The 25,783-nt window shown below is 37.7% G+C and overlaps 1 protein-coding gene across 3 annotated transcripts in view; it reads right to left on the bottom strand.

The window, feature by feature from the left end:
- The window catches only part of LOC127633573 (protein FAM222B-like), a 64,766-nt gene that overhangs the window by 14,677 nt on the left and 24,306 nt on the right, over positions 1 to 25,783 (bottom strand). For all 3 annotated transcript variants that reach the window (XM_052112796.1, XM_052112788.1, XM_052112778.1), the window contains exon 2: positions 3,047 to 3,296. In XM_052112796.1, the coding sequence (XP_051968756.1) occupies positions 3,047 to 3,128 (82 nt within the window). In that variant the 5' untranslated portion in view covers positions 3,129 to 3,296. The remainder of the gene's footprint in view (positions 1 to 3,046; positions 3,297 to 25,783) is intronic.

The following is a 25,783-nucleotide window of genomic DNA, read 5'->3' as shown; positions in this document are numbered from 1 at the left end:
TGCGCTCTTAAAATAGGGCCCGTGAAGTTAAAAAAACAACAACTCTCCATTTTCTCTTTGAAAGAAGCATCAGCAGTCTCTACCTCAGAGATATGCCTCCAGTTTCTCTTTCCTACCTGCTATCCCTCCGTATGTAGTTAGTAATATGACTCCATCTGTTTGGCCCAGTTGCACCTGGTATTAAGATGCATTTTGGGCCATCCCTTTGAAATAGTAGACTCAAAAAGACAGGTGAAAACGGGTGAAAACATTTGAGATTTGTCCATTTCAACCACATTCGGAGATGATTGAATACATGTGTCTTAGATTTAGAGAAACACCATAGTGGGACCTGTTTCTCAAATAATTTTTTCAGATTAGGAGTTGATGGATATGGGATTTTCAGTGGTCTATTTATAAAACACAACATTAATAAAACATTTAAAATAATCAAAGCATTACTTTTTTTTTTAATTACACAGCAGGAATGAAGGAAATGTATATCCTGTGTTGAGGGGGAAATGCCCAGTCAAAGAAAGTACGATGGTTTTGCAGCATCATGATTTATCTTGTGATGAATATCTATAGTAATAAAAATATATAATTGTATCAAATCATTTAAAATGTGATATTGTATCAAAATTGTATTAGCAGTAAACTGAAGTATTAAAAAAAAAATTAGAATTCTTTTTTTTGCTTATTAATTTTTTAGGTTAACTAGTCATACCCCTTATGTAGGAATACTAAACGGAGTATACTTTAAAAGTAGCTTACCCTCGGGAGTTTAATTGTAAACAATCAAGTTCTGTTTAATTCATTCTTGAGGTCTAACAAACGTGGAATGCAGTTCTGCTCCCATTAATTGTATGAAATGTAATTGAATATATAAATATGTCAATATGAATATGTAAATTAAACAGTGATAAATGACCACTAATGAGCAATATGAGAAAAAAAAAAAGAAATACAGTGATAATATTTTGCCCATATTGCCCAGCCCTACGTACAACCCTGGATTCAAGTAATGTAAGTTTCCTTTTTTATTATTTTTCTTTTTACTTTTTTGCACTTTATTAACATGTTACAAGGCTGACATAGTAATTGATGTATGGCAAGCTGAGACCCTCCCCACAAAATCCGTATTCAAGTGTTCAAAAGATGCACAGTACAATCAGGTGTAAATGATAATGTCTCGCCTGTCCATCTGTGATCTGATCACCTGAAGCGTGTCTTAGTACCAGTTGTAAACAAGCTCTTTCTTTGTTTCCATTAGTTATAAATATGACTCTGTAATTTGAATTCTCTCCTTCAGTTAAAGATATGTAAAAAAAAAAAAGATATATCAGCAGTCTCTACGTCAGAGATATGCCTCCAGTTTCTCGCCTACTTGTTCTCCCCCTTTATTTCCTGTAGTTAGTAATATGACTTCATCTCTTTCTGTGTTTCCAATAGCAAGAAATGTTACTCTGTCATTGCTTTTCTCTCCTGCTGTTAAAGATATGTCTCCAGTCCGTCAGTAATTGCTGCTTGATGAGGATCTTCCTGAGGCAAAGTGAGATTCATCAGTCTCCTGGCCATCGGCACTCCCCCGGCCGCGTGTCTCCATTGCATAATTTGTCATACTGATGGAGAGCTAATCCGATGAGATGTCTGCCCACACACGGAAAAGGTGATATTTTCAGCAGGTGTTGGCCCTTGTAAACAGACCTAAAAAAACCCTGTGATTTGACAATCTGTCACGGGAAATATGCTTTTGTTCACAAATGACTGCTCTCTCTCTCTCTCTCTCTCATTCTGAACGTCTTCCCTCTTTCTCTCAGTCCCGTTTAGCCTCTCCTCAGACATTTATTTATTTTTGTAGATCTAATCTTGTCTTTTTTCAATGCATTTTAAATGGCATGTTTGACAATGTGCATATAAATTTGTGCTATTAGAACACTCAAGATTAGGGGTGAGAATCAGCAAGAACCTGGCGATACGATATTATATCAGGATCGCATTAATATTGCAATAATAATTCCTTTGGTGTATTGTGGATTAAAATTATGATATATTGCAATCTTTTACTAACTTGTTTCTCATTCATCTTCATTGGAATTTGGTGCCTTACACAGCAAGTACTCAAATTAATTTTTTACTCATTGTTGAGCCATAGAAGTAGCATAGGCAAGTCAGTACACAATTTTTTAATAATATATATATATATATATATATATATATATATATATATATATATATATATATATATATATATATATAAAGCATACCTCCAGTTTGTTTATCATTACACTAAATCCCTTGTAGTCTAGCCATATGGAGGGCCCTAACTTAACCCTTTCCCAAAACCTAACCTAACCCTAACCAGACTTCCTACACACTGAGGTGACACCAAGGCTGTCAAATAAAAATGTGAAGTTAAAGTATTCAGAGAACATAAAAATGCACATTTGAATGCTAAAATATGCATGTAGATGTGTGCCAAGCACTGATGATGACTTGCTGTGTATTATATTAGCCTGGAATTAGTTTAAAAAAACAAGTTACCACGGCTGCAATAGGGTTTCTAATACAGCTGGAGAGTGACAGTACATTTGGCATCTTGTTTCTTACTGTTACTCTCCAGTGCGCTCTAATTAAAAAAACATTTGTATGAAGTCGTGGAAACATAATAAAGTATTTTTGCTTTTGCTAATGGTATATGTTTGCTTTAGGCAAATGGGTAAGCAAAAACAATATTTGCTGTGGTCTCCCATTCATCGCTATAGAAGTTTACCCTGCTATTGTTTACTTCCGTATTCCAAAAGCCAGAAATGTGAAAGAGGTCTATTGTAAGCTCATTCCGAGTTTGCATTTTGTAGTATTCGTTAACCTATTGCCGCAGTACATTTCATCTTCTCACACACTTGAGTCTGTGTGGGTCTCCCCCTCCATCTCTAATTAAAACGGATACATCTTCTGACACAAACAAACACACACACATCATGATTTATGTGTGGTTCATTTGAGAGTGCGGCCTAGGAGGATAACATCTATGCAGTGTACTTGTGTATGTTGTGGTTCTACTCACATTTCTGAAGTCCAGTGTTCATCTGCGAGTGGGGGTGGAGTTGAAGTGAGAGATCACCTGGCCCTGGCAGACAGGCCAGCATCTCACACACACGCACTCGCAATCGCACTCGCACGCACGCACGCACACACTCACACACTCACACACACACACACACACACACACACACACACACACACACACACACACACACACACACACACACACACACACACACACCTAGAGCAACATGGGCCACACACTCCTCACACTAGAGGAAAAAAGAAAGAGAGAGAGACAGAAATGAGACCTTACTTCAGAACTAAATTCAACAATGCTCTAACCAGGTGTGACAAGCGCAATTGGTTTCTATTTATGCAGCATTGAGCTGATTTGCACCACTCACAGTGAAATCTCAACAGCACAAAAACTGTACAATGAAGCTAAATTTCATATTCTAAGCCACTACCACTAAAAAATGAAATGCAAAAATGCATGCACAATGTCTTCCATTAGTTGGAAAAACAGATAGTCCCACCCCCAAGCTCACACCATTGGTTGAGCCAATTTTGGAATGGGCATTTATCCTAGTTCTTGGAACTATTTCCAATAAATAGGTTGTTGTTTTTCCACCATTGAACTAGTTCCATGTGGAAATAAATCCTGAACCAAACCAGAAACCTTGTTATTACCTGCTCTTGAGGTGGTACTTTCCTTGCTATTTGCGTGGCATCAGAACAACAACCATTACTCGTTGGTAAAGTAAAATGCATCATCAGCTATCAGACAGCCGATACTGGCAATTTTTAAAAGTCCAATTAGTAACCTTTGTTAAAACTTGAGTTGCTCAATTGTTGGCTGTCAAATTACTTGTCATGTTTCACTTGGTTTGGACACAGTGTTAGTTTTAACACTTTAGAGATTGATGATTAGAAGCTATCACAGCAACCACAGAACATAGTCCAACATACAGTGTTAGACAGAATCTATTTGTATGAGGATCCTTCATAAGGTCTGTGACTCTGGAAAGTGCTCTTGAGCGAGACAACTGAACCTGTGAGCTGGATTGACTCTAGATTTCCTGCCCCATCACCATTATACCCCCAAAATCACTATACAAGTCCAATCTCATACTTAAGGATTTTTTAAACAAATATATTAAAATGAATATTTAAAAGGGACGCTGCATATTAAAAGCTTACTGTAATTAAAAGGTGTAAAGCTAAATGAGTTGCAATCATGTTTTGGATCCTTTCACAACAAACAGGAGCAAACAAAATAATTACCATCTGTAAGTTTGATGTGCACATTTTCAGTGAATTAATTACAAGTCAGCAGGTGTGTCATGAGGAATGCAACCAAACAGGAGTGCTTGAGTGTTATTTCACACATTTTTATGTGAAGAACAATTTTTGGCAAATTTTGTTGTCATTTAAAAAGACCCAACATTTAAAAAAGAAAGTTATGATAGCTGCCAAGCATGTAATAACATCAATCAATCAAGTCAGAGTTAGGACATCAGGATTTCAAAATATCCTACTTCATAACATTCGGCTCCATTTCCATCAATAAAGTGTATTTGGACCAGAGCAAACCTTCACATACCTTTCCATGCCAAAGTGCTCTTAAGGCATCAGGCAAAACACATTTAATCTCAAATCTGAACTTCAATTTAACATCAAACATACCAGACAGTGTGCTCTGACTATGCCTCAGGCGTTTCATCTCTCTCTCTCTCTCTCTCTCGCTCTCTCGCTCTCCTCACTTCCACGTCCTCTGCACATCCTTTTGGATGAGTAACTGTGATCTAAGGTGACCTTTTGAAAATGTCTAACTTTCAGATTTTAACTTTGACTTTGGAGAATCAAAGCATTGAACATAAGAAAACATACATTTATTATTATTATTATTATTATTATATTGTCATTATCTTTTTGTGAATTAATGCTTTGGCAATAATGCATGTAAAAGCAATCATGCCAATAAAAAACTTTAAATTGAGAGCGAGCGAGCGAGAGAGAGAGAGAGAGAGTAGTGAAAGATCATGACTGCAGCTCATTAAAATCCAACCAGCGCACTAAGAAATCTGCATGGCTTGACACAAACATACTCCCTATCGTTGTCAGATATACCCGTGAAAAAGCAAGATAGAGACCTTGTTTTCATCCCCCAAATGTCCATTTTCAGTCTACACTCCCTCACTCTCCATTTCTTTAACTGAAATCGCAGTGTGCTTACCAAAATTTGAACACTGCCTTCAGTGGCCAAAGCTGTAAGTGTTGTTGGGCGTATGAGCAACATGACAACTTCCCTTTTGATTATGCTGCAAATAGAGTTATAGATAGACACACAGACAAATAGATGACATTCGTACGGTTTTTAAATAAAACCAAATGTGTGTGAATGAGTACACCTATGCATTTTTTTTAAACTTAATATAGTATATATATTTGCATAAATCCATATATACAGAATGCCAGGTATGAGCATCAATGTGTTGAGTAGGACAGCTCGGCCTGGTCAACCCCTCTGACACAGACAGCACAAGCAGCAATAGATAATAGATGGTCATTTGTGGTGAACAACAAGTTTCCCAGACGGTAATACAGCTGTGTAGTACACCCGCTTACAGGCTGAAGAAACAGAAAGACGTGGCTGTCCTTTTCTGCATATCGCTACCCGCTTTGACATATTGCAGTGCCGTTTTATGGCCCGTTCTGCATAACGCAGTGGCCCATTTCAGTTTATAGAGGCCGATTTGGCCCCATTTCGCAACCGGCCCTTCGGGAAAGTCCCGGTTCTCCCGATGGTCAGTCCGCCCTTGGTTCAACATATACATCATTGAGTTAGCAGTGCTACTGATACAATCTGCAACACATAATTTGGAAGTAAAATTTCTTCTTTATGCAGATGATCTGGTGCTATGGTCAGCTATGGCACAAGGGCTACAGTAGCAGTAGAACTGGGCCCTGACAGTCAATTTGAAAAAACTAAAATTATGATCTTCCAGAAAAAAGACAGATTACAGGAAACCAGATACACTTTCACTCTGGGGAACACTGCAATAGAACACACCCTACACTATAACTACCTCGGTCTAAAAATCAGCGCTTCAGGAGGTTTTGGTCTGGCAGTGAATGCACTAAAAGAGAAAGCTAGAAGAGCATTCTATGCTATTAAGGGCAAATCATCCCATCAACGTGCGCTACCCGGATGGTTTTCGTGGTTGTGTCTCCGTGTTTATATATCCGCGTCCCCCGCTGAACGCGTTTAATGTGTATTGTTCACCATGTTGCATAAGGTTGTATTTTTTGTAAGCATCATAGGCAACATTAGTAACAGTATTGTAACGGCAGGCACAGCAGCCCTGCAGTACACTAGAGCAGAAGGGAAAAAAACATTGCCGTTTATCAAGCACTGAAACTTTGCTTGTTGCAGAACAATATGGATTAATGTTTGCAACCTAAACTTGTTCAGAAAGTAAAATCTTTGTGACACTAAAACTAGACTAAAAACAATCTAGATGCAACGCAACAAATGAAACAAAACGCAGGTGTCTCGACATGCATTTTTGAAAACTGAAGGTGCTATTATATTGACACGCTGTCTAAAAATGTGCTGGTCCTGCGTGAGACACTGAAGAAACAGCGAGACGCGGAGCAGCAGTCAAGGATTTTCTTCCAGCATGTTTAAATAGGAAAACAATGGAAAAACAGAGCAGACACACGCAAAACACTATCAATGTTAACGGCCCTTAAATCATCCGTTTGCGTGTATCTGAGTGAGAGCACGTGGGCGAATCAAGTTCGGAAGGCCTATATATTATTATAAATTTTTTTTTCTTCATAAATTACAAACCCTAACCTAAAGTCCTGCTTGAAAATCTGACCAGAACCCGGCAGCTTCTAATGTGAACTGCTCTGAGAGCGAGCTGCATGTAACCAGAACAACATATCATTCAAGCGGTTTTTGCTGAGCTTTCCTAACGGGGCGGGGGCAATTGCGTGGTGGTAAAAAACACTACTGTCCGGGCCCCCCTCAAGCCCGTGCCCGAGACAAAAGGTCCAGTTGTACCCCCTTATCGACGGCCTTGGGTATTTTAATGTACATCTGTCAATGTATTTTTAATGCTCATAATGACTTGTAAAAGGCGTATTCTATTTTAAATTGTATAGTGTATATTGTTATTATAGTTTTTATTTTATTCATTATCTGGCACCTTTTTTAATTATATTTTTATTGTCATTTCTTACTGTTTTATTATTATTATCATTATTTTATTGTCTATTAATGCTTTGGCAATGTAAAAGCAATCATGCCAATAAAGAAATTTAAATTTTGAGAGAGAGAGAGAGAGAGAGAGAGAGAGAGAGAGGTGAAAGATCATGACTGCAGCTCATTAAAATCCAACCAGTGCAGTAAGAAATCAGCATGGCTTGACACAAACATACACCCTATCGTTGTCAGATATATCCATGAAAAAGGCAAGGTAGACCTTGTTTTCATTCCCCAAATGTTCTTTTTCAGTCTTTCACTTCCTCACTCTCCATTGATGATGTCATTCATCTTGTCCTCTTGTCCAGACTCATTGGGGGTACATACACTTGGTTACTTAATGTGTTTTTGATGATCGGATTGCTTTCTAATCATGAATAGACAAAGTTTAAATGCTCACCTATTCACGGTCTACAAACACAATTGTATGGAACAGAAGTCCAAACAGAACAGTACAGGCTGATATTTTACAAAGTTAAAAAACACATGCACCTTTGTCAATTCACAAACCATCCCATCCATACAGAAGAGGAGTGAAATTTAGTTTGGATTCAAGCTGCTAGGGATGTTTGTGTCAAACCACATCTGATAAAAGACTCTTTACTTGTGTGCCTGGGAGGATAGAGGGTGGGAGTACATGGGAGAAAGTGGAGTGGAAGTGAGCTATTTAGAAAATGACTACAGTAAGCTGTAATCAGGCTCTGGTGAGGCTGTGCTCCGGAGCTCAGACAATCTGCCTGTACTGGTTTTTATGCGCAGAACAAAATGAGGGCATACAATTTTTTATTTTTTTTAAAGAGATTAGCTTTACCCTTGAATACAAGAGAAGTTCAACAGGAGGGAGAGACAGAAAGAGACACTTGTTGTAAATAAATGTTCATATCAGTGCGGGCTCATTTAGAGACTCAATTTATAGCAGCAAGCGGCAGCCTGAATAGATTTTGCTTTAACTGCATATTGAAGCCACACAAGCATGCTGCTGTCAGTGTACTAGTGATGACTTAGGCACATCCCGGAGCGTTAAGCTCTCGCATCCTTTTTGCTGTAGCCACAGAGATCACATCTTTCTGTCAGATTTTTGTTATTCTAGCAGACAGGGTGTCATCTTTAAGTGAGTTTGTGTGTGACACACAGACGCTAGTTTATATAATGTCATCAGTGTGAAAGAATGGAGTGGAAAACACGCTAATAGGCTGTGTGTTATGGAGAGAATAAAGGACAGCAGCTGACAACAGACAGACAGACAGACAGAAATAAAGAAAGGAGAACTAATGAAGCACTGACACTTCTCCAATTCAAGGTGAATAGAAATATATATAAAAAATGAGTAGGTAAAGAATATTAAAACTTAAAACAGAGATATTTAAATGAGTAAAAAACAACTGGTTGTACATTCATCATTTGTTCCCTGTAATTTATCTATTTGGGACTTCGAATAAAACCCTCTTCTTCCAGCTTTTTGCGACATTAAAAAAATATATATATATTTATATCTGAACCTGCCTATGTCGTTCGGAGCATGTGCACATACCGCTGAGGCCAACTTTGGTCCGATTTACGTGGTCACATGTTGGTTGAAGCTGAGGTTCATTCACATTGTCAGTTAGTCCAACATAGCAAAAATCAAACTGGCATGGTTTCATTCAGACTAAAGCATTTACATGACATTTTTAAATGATGAATGTCTGTTTTATTCCAACTAAAATAGAATTTTTCAAATGCATGTATACGTACTGAACGAGAGATTCCAATTTTTGGCAACATGAGCAACAGTGACCATCGGCAATGCAATTGCAGAGCCAATAAATAACAACCTCTAGTAATAAAAATCTTTGTCATTGTGAAAGGGGCATAACTGAAAATGAACAACTTCCAGTCGCTTTGTTGCTCCAAATCACTGTAAATCACCCCTTAGAAACAGACTGAGAGAGAGCCTTTGACATTTCTACAGATGATTGTTCAGCTGCTGAACATAAGGTGTGAGAACAGCAGAAAGCGAGTGATCTGTGGGTGTGTGTGTGAAAGTGCGAACAAGCGTGTGGAAAGATCAGAAGAGTGAATATGAGTAAGCGTGAGAGTGTTTATATGTGTAACAGAGAGAGCGCCATTGAACGAGCTAGAACCAAGCTTCAGGGCAAGTTTTCCAAAACTGTATGTGTATCCAATTGACTGATATACATCCGGAGTTCTAGTTTGAAATGTACGGAACAAGCACCAAGAAACACCAATATGTAAAACTGGTAAATATGTGTGTTTATTTATAACCTACTGTGAGGTGTGAACATTGAACCAAGGCACACTCTGTCCAAATGAAAAGGTGTTGGAGCTCTCTGCATTTATATTTATATCTGGACCTGCCTGAGCAAGACCGTGTGTCATGTGAAGCCCAACATAAGTGACAAAAAGGAGAATAAAACCAAGAAATAAGAACAGCAGAGTAGAGCAGAGACAAAACTGTCAGACACAGTCACACACACACTCTAAATATGAAATACCGGTTAACTCTCTTCAGTTGTCCACTAGCCTCTGTCCTATCTGCCAAAATTAGGTGGCTCTTGGCAGCTATAATGGATGGAAAAACCACAGTTGTAGAATTTCCTCAATATTCCACTCGTGAACAATTTTCTCTCTTGAGTAGATACACCATTAAGTGTGACATCAGTGTCTGCCCTAAAACAGCCTCTTGAATTAAGAATGAATTTCAAACAATTACATTAACTATTTTAAATTTGGGTGTAAATTAAAATATGCACAAATTCTGAAACATTCTTATTCAGAACAGAATACATTTAGTTTAATATGGATTTTAATGATATTTGGTTTGATTAACTTAAATATCTCACAGTGTTTCCACAGTGGCACAGCCGGATCTACAGTGACATGCCACAATTTTTAACTGAGGTGTGGGTTCACAGTCTGAATTGAATGTGATGAGAATTATATACTGGGCACCATGGAATACAAAGACAATAATTGGACAACAGACCTTCTTATTGCGATGTCCTCTAAAGACTGTCAAAGTCAAATAAAAAAATTGGAATATTCGTCGAATCCAAGTTAAAAATGCACAATCGAATGCTAAAATCAGCATACTCCATCCACTTTATTACTCTAGCTTGCAGCTGATTGGTCTGTGCAGTCTACGCATCATTTAGAATGTTCACTTGGACGCTTCAGTGTAGACGTTGCATCAACGGATAAGACCAGTATAGGGCTGGGACGACGCGCGATGACGTCGACGCAAAAAATACGTTGACGCAAAATATGCGCGTCGATTCGTCAGACCAAAACAAAGATGGCGGCGCCGGAGAGTAGAAGCAAAACGAGTGGCTCCTCAGACTACCAGAAGTGCAAGGCGGCACGCACTCGTTCATCTAAAGTGTGGGAATTCTGTAATTTAAAAGGAAAAAATTATGTGATATGTCGTCTTTGCAAAATGGAGATGGCTTTCCATTCTAGCACCACGGCAATGCACCAGCACTAGGGCTGGGATGACGTTGACGCAAAATACGTCGACGCAAAATATGCGCGTCGAATTGTCAGACCCAAAACAAAGATGGCGGCGCCGGCGCCAACACGCAGTGGCTCCTCAGACTATCAGAAGTGCAAGGCGGCATGCACTCGTTCCTCTAAAGTATGAGAATTATTTAATTTAAAAGGAAAAAATTCCGTGATATGTCATCTTTGCAAAATGGAGATGGCCTTCCATTCTAGCGCCACCCGGAGTAGCCGCAGATGACAGAGCACCGTAAGTTTTTTTCAACTCCCCACTTTGCACTCGATGTTGGAGTAAGCTATAATACGTTGTCGACACCTAAAGTTTTCAGCTATAGCTATTAATAACAGCTTTATAGCTATGAATGTCGTGAAAAATACATAGAGGACACTGACAACGCGCTGACAGACAGGACCAAGCAGGTAACATTTAATAAAGTCTCAACTTTCAAATTTGGTCATTCAAAGAAAATTAAACCAGAAATAGGCCTACTATTTTGTGGCTCTTTAATGTGTCTTGACAGATTGCCTCAGTTAAAGCTGCTCGTGAACCGGTCATCTTTTCCTTGGTAATTTATAGCATCAAATAGGCTAAACATGAATGTAGCCTACATCAGAAGGACTGTTGTTTTAACCGCGGAAAGACGTCAGTACAGTAGCCTACAATCCATTATTCAAATTCAAATCCACCGACGTTAATCTTCTCTCTCCTGACTACTTTGTCAGACAAAAATGGTGTATTATGATTGATTGATCAGATCGCCAGTCAATCAAACTCCCGCAAATGTTTTTTTTTTTACATTTTATACACCCCCACCCCCGATGAAACCGGTATTACCGGTGTTGTCACAAGTCGATTAATCGAATCGAAATCGAATCGGACTGAAAAAATGAATCGTTAGATTAATCGATGCATCGAAAATAATAATCGCTAGATTAATCGTTTAAAAAATAATCGTTTATCCCAGCCCTAGACCAGTGTAGACAGTGTGTTATGCGCAGTTCAGAACAATCACATTCTTGGGCTAAAACAGATGCAGTGCATCATTTATTTAAGTTAAATTACACAAAAGTTAAAGACATATGTTTAGTACATGCTTACATAGAAAAAGACGATCATGTTCAAATTAAATGACCCCTAGAAATGAAGGTCTTTGGCGGTTGTGTCTTGACTATGCCCTCTTATCAGCATCTCGCACTATACTTTAGATACATTCATACAACTGTATTTAAAGCTTAAGTGTGCCATTTCTGCGCAACTAGTGCCACCGAACAAAATGTAAAAAAATAAACGGTCTTCAAAACAGCTTTTTTTGAATATGCCACTCATCTGCTGTTGCTCAAGCAGTCAGATAGTCCCACCCCAAACTCGTTACTCCATTGTTTGAGTAACGTTTCTGGAGCGGGTCTAAGCATGGTCATTCAAATCAAAGGAAGTTTTATAACATCACAGAGACACAGTGTTTACAATTTTCAAGAAAATTAACCTATGAATGTCTTGATCATAGTTGTCTCTGCATATTAAGCTAGGATAGTATTTTAACACTAAAAAAATTAGACACTTCGGCTTTAATAAAAAAAACCCCGTGGTTCTGCCAGTATTATGAAGCTTGAGTTTGTGGTAGTACTACGGCACCGGTATGCGCAACACTATGTTTACATAGAAACGTCTACTGACGCATTTATTTTATTTTTTGACTTTATCCATTTAAGCACAGTAGTTAACTGCCAGATACAGTATGTACTTTGCAATAAACAGTGCTAATTGGTATATACGAAGGAGCTCTAAATGACTTGCATGCATGCATGCCTGCACACATGCATACATATATACATATATATATATATATTTTAGGGCTGTCAATTGATTAACATTTTTGGTGAACGGTGACCCGATTAATTAATTGCAATTAAATCGCATATACAAATATTTGCTGAGAAAGCCCCTCATATAACAATAATTCAATATATAAAGATTATACATATTTATATCAATATATAAATATATATATGTATATCAATATATCAATAGTATAAATATACATAGTTATGTTATACAATACATTGTATTCTAAAAGCATTTTTGTGTTGTCTTATCAATGATTAACTCTTCTGCCACAAGAATGTAAAGCATTTTAATTATCTGAATATTTTTATTATATATAATCTTTAAATATTTTTCAATTTATATATATATATATATATATATATATATATATATATATATATATATATATAAAATAAAAAATATTCAGATAATTAAAATGCATTACATTCTTGTGGCAGAAGAGTTAATCATTGATAAGACAATACAAAAAGCGGCTTTAGAATACAATGTATTGTTTACTACCATATTATTGAACATAAGTCAATCATTGGCATACAGTTCACAGCAATCCATTTTGTCAATCAGTTGGAGATTTATTATGAGGGCTTGTTTAAGAGCCCGTCAATCTAGACCTGTGTCAGACATGTTTGTGTAGCATCTCTGGTGCGTTGCATCATAAAATGTTTAGTTCACTGTTTCAAGTTAAATATAGTTTAATACTCAATTTTTAAACACATCTTGAGATCCCTTAGTTTGCATTTGCGCTCCTTCAAGTGTTTTGAATGTAAGAATGTAATGCACGTTTGTGTTGTTTTCTTCACTGTATAAACTGTGCTCCTACAGCTGAAATTTCACTTACTGCCCTCTGGAGTAAACAGGTGGTATTACAAGCTTGCATTTCTCAGGAATCTTCCTTATTATGGTGCGATTAATTGTTTATATTTTTTTAACGCATTATTGTTTGTCAAATTAATCGCACTGAATTAACACGTTAAATCGACAGCCCTAATATATATATATATATATATATATATATATATATATTAGTAATTCAATCTTGTAGATGGAGACAACTGCGATTTAAAAATCAGATGTCTTTAACACCCCCCAAAATAATGTCTTTTTTTTTTTTTTCTCCCCTTTTTGGCATGCCCAATTCCCAATGCCCTCTAGGTCCTCATGGTGGTATAGTGACACGCCTTAATCCGGGTGGCAGAGGACAAATCTCAGTTGCCTCCACGTCTGAGACCATCAATATGTGCATCTTAACACTTGGCTTGTTGAGCGCAGTACCGGGGAGTACTATATATTTTCCACAAATATCTCAAGAATGCAGGACATTGTCAAGTCTGCAGTAGAGGTTCTCACTAAATACTACAGAAAAGAACAAGAAACAAATCAAACACGCAAATGTTTAACCCTAACTCTAACCCACTCCTCATGCAACAGGATACACTTTAACTAAACACCTTATATCTAGACCACCACTAAAAAAAAACCTTGTATGACCATTAAGAGGATAAGCTTAGATGACATGCTCATACTGATTTTTGACCAGAGGCGTGCATCTCTCCTCACAAACACTCTTCATGTACAATGAGCACAAACCATAACACAACAAGGAAGAAAAAGTTCACAAAATAGGGAGAAGAATTGAAGACAGAAACAATTTAATTTATGAACAGATTCATCCATTCACCATTCATCCGTTTGCTCAAGATGTCCGCTGCTCATCTGAAATTGGACACCCTGGTGTTAAATTGCAGCAAAAGGAAGAAAGGAGAATGATTTTTAAAAGGGCAAGAGGAAATGCTGCCTGTCTGCCTCTGGTGGGAGGGAGGGTCTCTCTCTGGGATTCAGACAGCTGCGGTCTCATCTCAGAGAACACATCCATTAAAAAAGCTGTTCCAATGTAGGAGGGCACATACACACACAAACACACAAAAACACCCTTCACCAAATTTTGCTAAGGATGTAACAAAATGTTTGGATGAGACCAAATGTATATTTAAAGCTGCTCTATGGATCATTTTGTTTGTTGAAAATCAACAAAAGTCCATTATTGAGCAAGTACATAAAAATCTGTGTACAAAACTAAGCTAAGCCTACAATAAATATTTTTATTTTAAGCAGTCAGGCTGGATTTGGCACGATTCATTCTTGCATGTTGACTTCATGCCCGTAAGCACAGAAAAGAAGGACCTTCATTTGTGACGCAATTGTGGCGAAAGTGGAAGCTACAACAGTTTCAGCAGCGGCAAGTAAGAAGTCTGAATAGATGCTTAACTTTTAACAGTTTGGCAAAGTTGTTTACTTGTTATAATGCTTATCTGTTTTTGGTAGGGTTGTTGAAGCCTATATTAGCCATGCTTTAATGATTTAAACATTATTTCACATGTGTTTAATAGGCTCGTTTTCCTTTGCACACTAAAGATGAATTCTCACCGCTATTAACATTTTAAATAGAAACAATGGATTCCTTTGAAACCATTCACACCTGAAGCGAACATTTGCGCACCAAAAAAAGCTAGGTTTTTTTAGATCATGTGTCAGTAGCTGTTGCAGTTACCTAAACCACTGCAACTGGTGGCGCTAAAGCATAGAAAGCTGTTTTACCCACAGACATTAAATGCTGAATTTTGTTAACAGATTAAGTTAAACAGATCTTGTGTTTTTCTTCACCTAATATTAATACTATGCTGTGACTTGCAGTACTCTGTACATATGTTTTTATATTAAAGTGCCTCTATATACAAAAAACATGGTGGTTTCTCCACAAAATTATGTAATCGTTAATGCTATTGTTAAGTCATTAACAACTGTGCTGTCATTATCAGTATCTAATAATGAGTCAGACTGTTGATGGGTTTTGTTGGTTGGAATTTGTGTTTTATCGCTTGCATTATACAGACTCAAGAGAATACCCTCCCAAGTGGATACATTTAAAAACGGTGTCTTCGCATTGTAGTGGGGACAGGAAAAACTGAGATATCTGAAAACAATGACGTATTTGTTGTCATGTGACGCAGTCATGTGATCCATTAAACCCCCAAAAAATAAAGGTAACTGCGTTTTTGTGCCTGCTATTCACTTTGATAGCACCTCGGCAGGACAATTGCATTTCATAACTTGAGTAAAACCATGCAAGGTAATAGAAAATACAACCCAGACTAGGCTACATCAAATACAGGTTTAGTTGCAGTGAGGATAAACATGGGTTGTGCTAATCGCAATGTGAAATCTGGGTCCTGATCGAAGCAGAAGCAGTGGCCTAGTCTTTAGCTTGACTCTTCATCATGCGTTGTCACATTTCACCGTGCATGTAAAGATCTACAGCCAGCATCCTCCACCAAGACCTTTCACTCATCCATCATAAGAAACACCAGAAAGCTGATCTCAGATAATGTGGGCGGCCCAATTCCTCTAACACCTCTAAACTGCATCATCCACACAATAATATCTGTTAAGCACTCTAGTTTGTGCATGATTCTCACAGCCATGTGATTCTAGAAGCAAGACGATCGATGTCGAATTATCTCAGAGTCAAAGCAAAGGTTCATGAACTGACTGAAGATATTTAACACAAAACACCCTTCAGTAACACAACGCACAAAACTACCTTTTGTTTTTGATCCTGAGGCTAACAGGAATATAAAATTCAGACACAGACCCCTCTCTTTCTCTCATACACAAACTCAAGGATTTAGATCATAAAGGATATTTAACTTTATATAAATGTATCTTAAAAGGTATAGTTCACCCAAAAATGTTTTTTGTTTTAATCATTTACCCTTATGTTGTTTCAACCCTGCAAGACTTTCTTCCGTGGAACACAGAAGGAGATGTAAAGCAGAGTGACAGCATCAGTCACCATCTTTTCCATACAATGAAAGAACCGAACATCTCCTTTTGTATTCCATGGAAGAAGAAAGAAAACACATACAGATTTGGGACAACATGAGGGTGAGTAAATTACAGAATTTTCATTTTTGGGCGAGTTATACATTTAAGGATTTTAGCATGCGTTTTCATTGTACTGCACAAATGTTTGCGCTAAAATGTCTTCGTTAGAGATGCAGATATCAATTGGTCTTCCATCAAGTGTGTGTGTGTGTGTGTGTGTGTGTGTGTGTTTTCAAAAAAGGACAGATCTCTATCAGAGTGACTTCAAAGCAGACTCAAAAGCAAGCCACACATCAATACACCATCACACACAAGAGAGAGAGAGATGGATAAAAAGGCAGATACAGCTTCCATTCAGAAGTTACACAAAGAAAAGAATAAAAGCCAATTCTTGTTGCCTTATGCCACTCTTCACTTAACTCCACATATACACACTCATCTGATACAGCTGAAGTCCACAATCATTTGCTGTGGTCCGTGCTGTAAAGAGGAGATGGCCAAACAGACAGAGCACTGGGCTCTCTGACCGCAAACATTTCACAAGGGCATGTGACCATGGGAACAGACACATCAAACACAAGCAAATCGGCTGAATGAACTGAACTTTCCAGATTCCTGGAAATAGATAAATTCTTGTCATGGAAGAGTTCACTGAGAATCTGCTTTAGCTCTGGATTACGATTAAACAGATGTAGTCTTACAACACACATGCACATTTGAACATTTCCATACATCATGACCTACTATACACTCACTGAGAACTTTATTAGGAACATTATGGTCTTACAATGTCTGGCATGGTCTTCTGCTGTTGTAGCCCATCCGCCTTAACGTTCGACATGTTGTGCATTCTGAGATGCTATTCTGCTCACTAAAATTGTACAGAGTGGTTATTCGATTTACAGCAGCATTTCTGTCAGCTAGAACCAGTCTGGCCATTCTCTGTTGACCCCTCTCATCAACAAGGCATTTCCGACTGCAGAACTGCTGCTCAGTGGATGTTTTCTGTTTGTGACATGATTCGGAGTCAACTCTAGGGACTGTTCAATTCCCAGAGATCAGCAGTTACATAAATACTCAGACCAGCCCATGCTACGGTCTAAATCACAGAGATCACATTTTCCCCCATGGTTGATGTAAATATTAACCTGACCTGTATCTGGATTATTTTATGCATTGCACAGCTACCACACAATTAGCAGATTAAATAATCACATGAATAAGTAGGTGTATAGGTCTTTCTAATAAAGTGCTCAGTGAGTGTATTTTTGTGACGTTTCCAGTCATGGATAAATCCTGATAAGGAAAAAACAAAAAACAAACATACATGCAATTTCTAGCCAATTAAATATTTCTGAGCTGAGCAGAACTAGAAAAATTTACATTTACTGGCACTTTCCACACATAGGGCCTTTTTCATTAAACATGAGCAGAACAAATTTCTTGCATAAAGAATGCATTTGCACACAAATTTGTTCTGCTCACGTTTCATGAATTAGTCCCATAGCATTTAAAATAGGGCCTACAACTGATGATTAAATGTTGATCGGCGGCCTCAGGAGGTTAAACTAAATATTATATTAGCAGTTTTTTTATTAAATTTTTTATATTTATCTATTAAACAATTTGTCAATACATTAATGATTTATTTTTTTACAAATTCAGCTATCACTCAGCAGGGGCTATATAGTTTGGGACCAAATGTTTGTTAGTTATTAATAAACTTCTTTTTTTACATAAATCAACATATCTAATATATTCCACAACCAAAAATATTGAATTTGTGCCTATAATGCTTTAAAACTAAATTAATGCTTCATCAATTTGTACCCTACTCATTGAAGGTTTGTATAGAAATATCTGTAACAAAGATTTTTGTAACTTCAATTAATATTGTATTAATTTTGTAATACATTTTCAAGGCCTGTAAATCACAATTTTATAACTGCCAAATATGTCTAGGTTTTTCACAACAGTGGGAACCCCATCGCTTGACTGATGCAGCACCAACAGAAACAAGAAAATAAATTAGTTGATTTGCTGGTCTTTCTATTTTAGTATTATAATTTTCTCCAGCATTAATGCTTTATGTTTAACATTTATCAGAGGCATGCTCAGAAATGGCCTTCATCAGTACATCACTTACTCATCACAAACAAAAATCGCATTTTGTTTCAGTCTCTGCATCCTACACAGCAATTGTGTGTTCAAAACTCTGTGAGTAGAGAGCTAATTGAGTCTCCAGCAGACTTTTGAGTTCGGCCCCATTCCTTTCTCTCCCCCTCTCTCAATAAGCCCTCTAACATCAAATCGCAGCAGATACAGTGCTGTTGACACAAAGGCCATGGAAAGCCAGAGGGCACTGCAAATTCCTAAAGTAACAAAGCTTATGAAGCGCGTCCGACAGGGTCGATAAGCTTTTTACAGGCCGGTAAGTTACTGTGAATCTCCAATCGTGACCAAGGCATTTGAGAGGTGTCAGGGAGGTGAGCGTTTTCTAATCTTTATGAGAGAACAGCTTGAGCGAGCTTTAACGCTGACTCGCATGAAACTGGGCACTGATGCAGAAGCAGTAATGTTGCTAACAATGTGCGAGCGGAGTGAATGGACCCTTTGACCACCCCTAAAAAACTTTATCAGCACCCTGGCACTCAATGGCGGCTCACCACAAAGCTCAAAATCTGCTTCATACTTTATAATGGTGGAGATACAATTGAAGTCATAAGTTTACATACACCTAGGTTGATGTCATTAAACACATTTTTTAACCACTCCACTGATTTCATATTAGCAAACTATACTTTTGGCAAGTAATTTAGGACATCTACTTTGTGCATGACATGATTGTTTACAGACATATTGTTCACTTTTAATAGACACATCACAATTTCAGTGGGCCAGAAGTTAACATACACTAAGTTAACTGTGTCTTTAAGGAGCTTGGAAAATTCCAGAAAATTATGTTAAGCCTTCAGACAATTAGATTCTGCTTATTGGCTAATTGGAGTCAATTGGAGGTGTACTTGTGGATGTATTTTAAGGCCAACCTTAAACTCTGTGCCTCTTTGCTTAACATCATGGGAAAATCAAAAGAAATAAGCAAAGACCTATGAAAAACATTGGTGGACCTCCACAAGTCTTGTTCATCCACGGGAGCAATTCTCAAAAGCCTGAAGGTACCATGTTCATCTGTACAAACAATAGTACACAAGTATAAACACCATGGGACCACACAGCCATCATAACGCTCAGAAAGGAGATGCATTCTGTCAGAAATTAACATAGTTGTGCAAAAAGTGCAAATAAATTCTAGAACAACAGCAAAGGACCTTGTGAAGATGCTGAAGGAAACAGGTAGACAATAGTGCTGCACGATTAATCATAGCGCAATCGCAATGTCAGACTGTGTGATTAAATAACGGCAAATGCTTCGATTTTATTAAATAAATAAGTGCATGTGTGGACGTGACAGCCCATTCTCTCTGAGAGCTGTTTGCCCATTTTCTACACCTCTAATAAAAAGATGACCAGTCAGTCTCAGTTTAAGGAGTGACACGTGTGGTCATGTCATGCGAGTTTCCGGTGTGCAGCGTGGAAATCAGGTGAAGATGAATGCCGAGCAGACCGACACTGAACTGGCGGTCAGAAAAAATAACACAAACACTGATCACAGCTTGGCGATATGTCTTTATTTCATAAATAATGAATGTTAATATAATACGGGAGCGTGACATGTAAATAAGCTCAAACTCCAAAACTGTCATTCTCTGTGCGGTCAGAGCTGCTTCAACCAGTCGTGGAAGATACTCAATCTGAGTGGGAGTCGAGACTGGGAGATATAAAGTTCCACTGGCTGATGCGCCCTCTGACACGAGACACTCGTCTCTCACCCTCGCTGTCTGCAGCTCGAGTGTCTGATAGAAACACAGATCACAGCTTTGCGATATATCTTTATTTTATCCTTAATTAATGTTCATATAATACGGGATGGGAGCGTGCCATGTAAATAAACACAAACTCCAAAACTGTCATTCTCGGTGCGGTCAGAGCCGCTTCAACCAGTAGCGGAAGAGACCCAATCTGAGTGTGAGTTGAGACCGGGAGAGATTTAAAGTTCCGCCGGCTGATGCGCACTCTAACACGAGACACTCGTCTCTTACCCCCGCTGTCTGCAGCTCGCAACATGTTGCATCAATGATGAGATCATAAGATCAATTTAATATGAAAATAACATAAAAATGATAACAACAATGTGTGTATATTATACACACACACACACCCACAACAACAGTGTTAGTGGTTTGATTGAGTGAACCACACTTTTATATCCAGTTTCCTTTTCAAAAGCGTTTATACAAAGTTTATGTTATATCCTGCTTAAATGTCCCTGTTTGTATGGACAATCTTATTTTCATGAAAATTTGTATGTTCTTATTTATTGTTCTATTTTATTTAGGTGTAATATTGAGAAAATAACAGGTTTGCAATAATGCAAAGATATTATTTAATTTTGTAAAAATATTTTTATTTGAAAACACTGCATTTATAGTTGTTGTTGTTGCTAGTTTGTATGTTTGATTTGAAAAATACACATTTCAGCATTATCAGTAATCTATTTGTGCATTTTCCTTGATAACCAATCAAGTTGATTCATGATACCATTTGTTTATTACATCGCAATATTAACCTCAATAATCGCAATATGACTTTTTTCCCCAAATCGTGCAGCGCTAGTAGACAAGTATCTATATTCACAGTAAAGAGTCCTATATCGACATAACCTGAAAGGCTGCTCAGCAAGGAAGAAGCCACTGCTCCAAAACCACCATAAAAAGCCAGACTACAGTCTGCAAGTGCACATGTGGACAAAGATCTTTTATTTTCCAACTTTTTGGAGAAATGTCCTCTGGTCTGATGAAACAAAAATTTAACTGATTGGCCATAATGACCATTGTTATGTTTGGAGAAAAAAGGGTGAGGCATGCAAGCCAAAAAACACCATCCCGACCGTGATTGGTGATTTGCTGCAGGACTGGTGCACTTCACAAAATAGATGGCATCATGAAGATGGAAATATTGAATGTGGCTATATTAAAGCAACATCTCAAGACATTAGCCAGGAAGTTAAAGCTCAGTTGCAAAGGGGTCTTCAAAATGGACAGTGACCCCAAGCATACCTCCAAATTTCTGGCAAAATGGCTTAAGGACAACAATATCAAGGTATTGGAGTGGACATTACAAAGCCCTGACCTCAATCTGATAAAAAATTTGCGTGCAGAACTGAAAAAGTCTGTGCGAGCAAGGAGTCCTACAAACCTGACTCCGTTACACCAGTTCTGTCTCGAGGAATGGGCCAAAATTCCAGCAACTTATTGTGAGAAACTTGTGGAAGGCTACCCAACACGTTTGATCCAAGTTAAACTAATTAAAGGCAAGGTTACCAAATACTAACAAAGTGTATGTAAACTTCTGACCCACTGGGAATGTGATGAATGTCTACTATTAATCTGACATTTCACATTCTTAAAATAGTGATCCTAACTGACAAAAGACAGGAAATGTTTTCTATGATTAAATGCATTTCATTGTGAAAAACCGAGTTTGAATGTATTTGGCTATGGTGTATGTAAACTTCTGACTTCTCTAAGATCTAGATATTAGTTCAGCTACTGCTTGAAGTACACAAATATTTTACAGCCTGTGCTTTCACAGATTGTAATTATTCTGAGGGAATTCTGCACTGAGGGCTCAAACCTGTGGGCTGTGAATCTCATGCTCATATAGGGAAGTCTTTAATATGGCCTCAGTGATTGTGAGGTGTTCTGCTCTGTAGTGGTTCTCAGTAATAAGGCTGAGAGATTCATCATCATCTCCACTCAACATCCTGATTGCTTTCTTTACTCAAATGCACCCATTTTACCTTTGTGTATTAGTTACTTTCCATTTGCTATACTACAATACTGTGTTTGTACATCCTTGTGAGTCATATGAAATACTGAACAATACTACAATATGATTATTCGACAGTTCAGTGCAAACTGATAAGAACACATACATTCATCAATAAGACAACCATGGTGCAACATTAAGCATACAGAAAAAAATTTGCTCAGTTATAAACACAAACACAGAGCTTGGCACCCACCCTGAGACTCATTACCCTGAACCCTGCTTAATAAGCAGAGACAACTGTAAGTAAGCCATTTAAAGGTTGAGTCCCCTGTGGTGCTATCAAAACATTTCTAAGTTTGCTTGAGTATCCTGATCAGCCCAGCAACACTGGCTCAACCAATGGCATGAGTTTGGGACGGGATCTGTTTATCTAACCAATGGCAGATGGGTGGAGTGTTTGATAAACCTGCTTGAAAACAGACATTGTTTTTGTAATTGGGTGTTTCTTCAACTTTTGACAATTTCATGTCTCATGGGGTTGATTTTGGTTACTATAAGGTCACATTAAAATGGACTTAGAAATGTTTTACCAGGCCTTCATCATTTATTATTGGTACTTTTCAAATGCCTTTTATGTACTCAGTCACTCAACATGCCCTGTATTCGAAATTTTCCTTCCGGATTTTTTTTTTAGTGCAAATAAAGCTGATGGAAACGCACATTATCGCTAAAATGTCTCAAATGCCGACATAATATTTTCCATTTAACTCAAGCGCTACATCAAATGTCGCAAAAAACACTTTGTTTCGAGAAAATTGCCATTAACACAAAAATTTAGTGTCACATGACAGAGTTTGCCCCAATTGTTAATAATGACGACAGTATTAAAAGCCAGTTTATTGTAAGTGATTATGGATTGATCTTAATGGCATAAATGTGCTAAAGTGATACTTCCAGGAGTGCTTTTTTTTGGGGGGGGGGGGGAACACACAGCCGAATTCTTTTAAATTTGAAAAAAATGCTGGCAAATTACTCTGTATTAAAAAAATTACCAAACTAAAAAAGCATTAAATAAAAAATAAAAAATAAAAAAATTACCAAACTAAAATATATATATATTTTTTAGACCTATATATGCCTTTTCTTAACACAAACTTAAATTAGCTTTACCATGTTCTGTAGGTAAAAACAGTCGGCTGAATGACATTCTCAGAATGTTCTGCAAGACTATAAACAATCAGAACTATTTGTCCAATGCAGAGTTCACTTTCAGAAAACCATCTTTTGAACATTTTAAAACGTTAAATCTAACCATCTTTACCTCGAATCACATTTACTGCTTCTTCAGAAAATGTACATTTGCATTATGACATTAAATAGATTTTAGATGATAATCAAGTTCAGTTGGTCGTAAAACGTTGCTGGAGAAATATGCGGGACATAATGCAGTTGTGATGGTGATGCTTTTGATTAGATGATTGTTTAAAATATTGAATATCAGGAATGTATCATATGTAAACCCTGATATTACACTGCATAATTCAATTTTTATTTAATAGCTGTGCACACCGAATATACACATCGATTGATGGTCCTTATACTGAGACAGAAAATTCCCCCCACTACTTTTGCTGGCAGGTTGCCAGCTTGAACAGGGCAATGACGATCCGCTTTCAGGTCGGAACTGGTGCCAACCTGCGACATGTGCAACATCAGGACCAATATTACAGTCCTATCAGAAGGGCAACTGCTCCCTTTTGATTGCAATTCCTCCTCTACTGATTGCTTTTATTTGTGAAATTAAAATGACAGTAAGCTGACTAATTTCAATTAATTGTCTCAATATTCTCCCCATTTTATCCAAATTCAGAGGAAAAAAATTAGGGGCATCTGGGAGGCGAATTAGCGATCAACACACATTTCTGAATATAAACGGCTTCAGGGCAGTTTTCTTTTGTGCTAAACCAAAACCTATGCGACAAAGTGTTTTTTTTTACACCATTTTTATCGATAAAAGGCCATTTGAATGGAAATGGGCAGAAGATGGCCAATGTCTAAATTTGTTTGCCAGATTTTCCCTTTATTGATAACAAAATAGTGTGAAAGATGGATGGAAACTAGGCTCCTGTTGTGGTGTCATTTGCAACCTAGTCTCATAGAATAAATGTTACTATAACTACATTTTTGTTCAATGTTTCACCGCAGCTTTCTGGTGAAACGAACACTGTAGAGGTGTTACAACTACTGTGCGTTTCATTTGCTTTCACACAAATCAACAACCGATTATGACCTTTTAAACACTTATTTTTCTCTTGGTTACTCGCATGCTGCTATGTTATGATATCAAAACACTTTTTACATTTTAAAGCTTCTATTACAGGCACACTTACATTTACACACTTATTCAAGTGTGATTAACTTCCACAGTAGCTCGTTTGATAGTGTTGGACTTTAGACAAATTAACTAAACAAGCAAGAGACTAAAAAATGCTTTAACGAGATTGTACTTGCTAGAAATGAACAGGGCTGAAAGTACCTGAAGTTGAAGAAACACCCAATTCCGTTTGGTGTTGCTACTGGCATAGAAATTACACTTCAGCTTTAACTCTCAATCCATCAAACATCTTATGACTTCTCCATTCTCTGAGGGTTATGACCCATGTCAATACTATACTCTGACCTGGAAGTGTAAAATTCCTAGTGCTCATAAACCATAAGCCCACCCACCCAGCAACTAACCATAACTCATATGAGATGTGATACACTGGTGAGACAGGCATGCAAAAAACAGCAGCATATCTGATTTAGAAGCACCACCAGTGGTGGGCAGGTTCCTCCCCCAGTCAGATTGCATTTCGCAAAACACACACACACACACACACACACACACACAGAGATCTGGGGTCAATTTCTGCTCTGATCACAAAGCCGCTGGGTTGGGCATACTCAGCAGGAGTGCTGATCCTAGATGATTATCATTCTCTGGGAGGAACAGGCTACAGGTCCAAAATCAGATCAAGAGGGGTTTTATGCGGAGGCAGAGGCCAGTGGCTTGTGTGGGTATGTTATTGTGGAGAGTGCTGGTTACAGAAGCATGTGGGTTGGTGAATCATCCAACAAAATAAGTGATTTTGAGATACTCTGCATGTGTGAGCACACTTGTTCAGAGAAAATGCAGCAGCATAATGTTCTGTGGAAGCCAGGTATAATTAAATAGTCTGGATTTTAGAAGATTACTTTTGTTTGCCAAAGAAAAAAAGACCAGGTTGCGAATCAGAATGATATATATTTGGACTGTGAATAGTTTCTCAGAGTCCAAGGAATAAACTGGGTGGAGTGTCAAACTAGGAAATTAATCCAGCAGC

Source organism: Xyrauchen texanus, chromosome 3 (assembly GCF_025860055.1).
Source record: "Xyrauchen texanus isolate HMW12.3.18 chromosome 3, RBS_HiC_50CHRs, whole genome shotgun sequence".
In the NCBI taxonomy this organism is placed as follows: domain Eukaryota; kingdom Metazoa; phylum Chordata; class Actinopteri; order Cypriniformes; family Catostomidae; genus Xyrauchen; species Xyrauchen texanus.
Note: the sequence above shows the minus strand (reverse complement) of the source record. Positions and strands in the feature narration are given on the sequence as shown.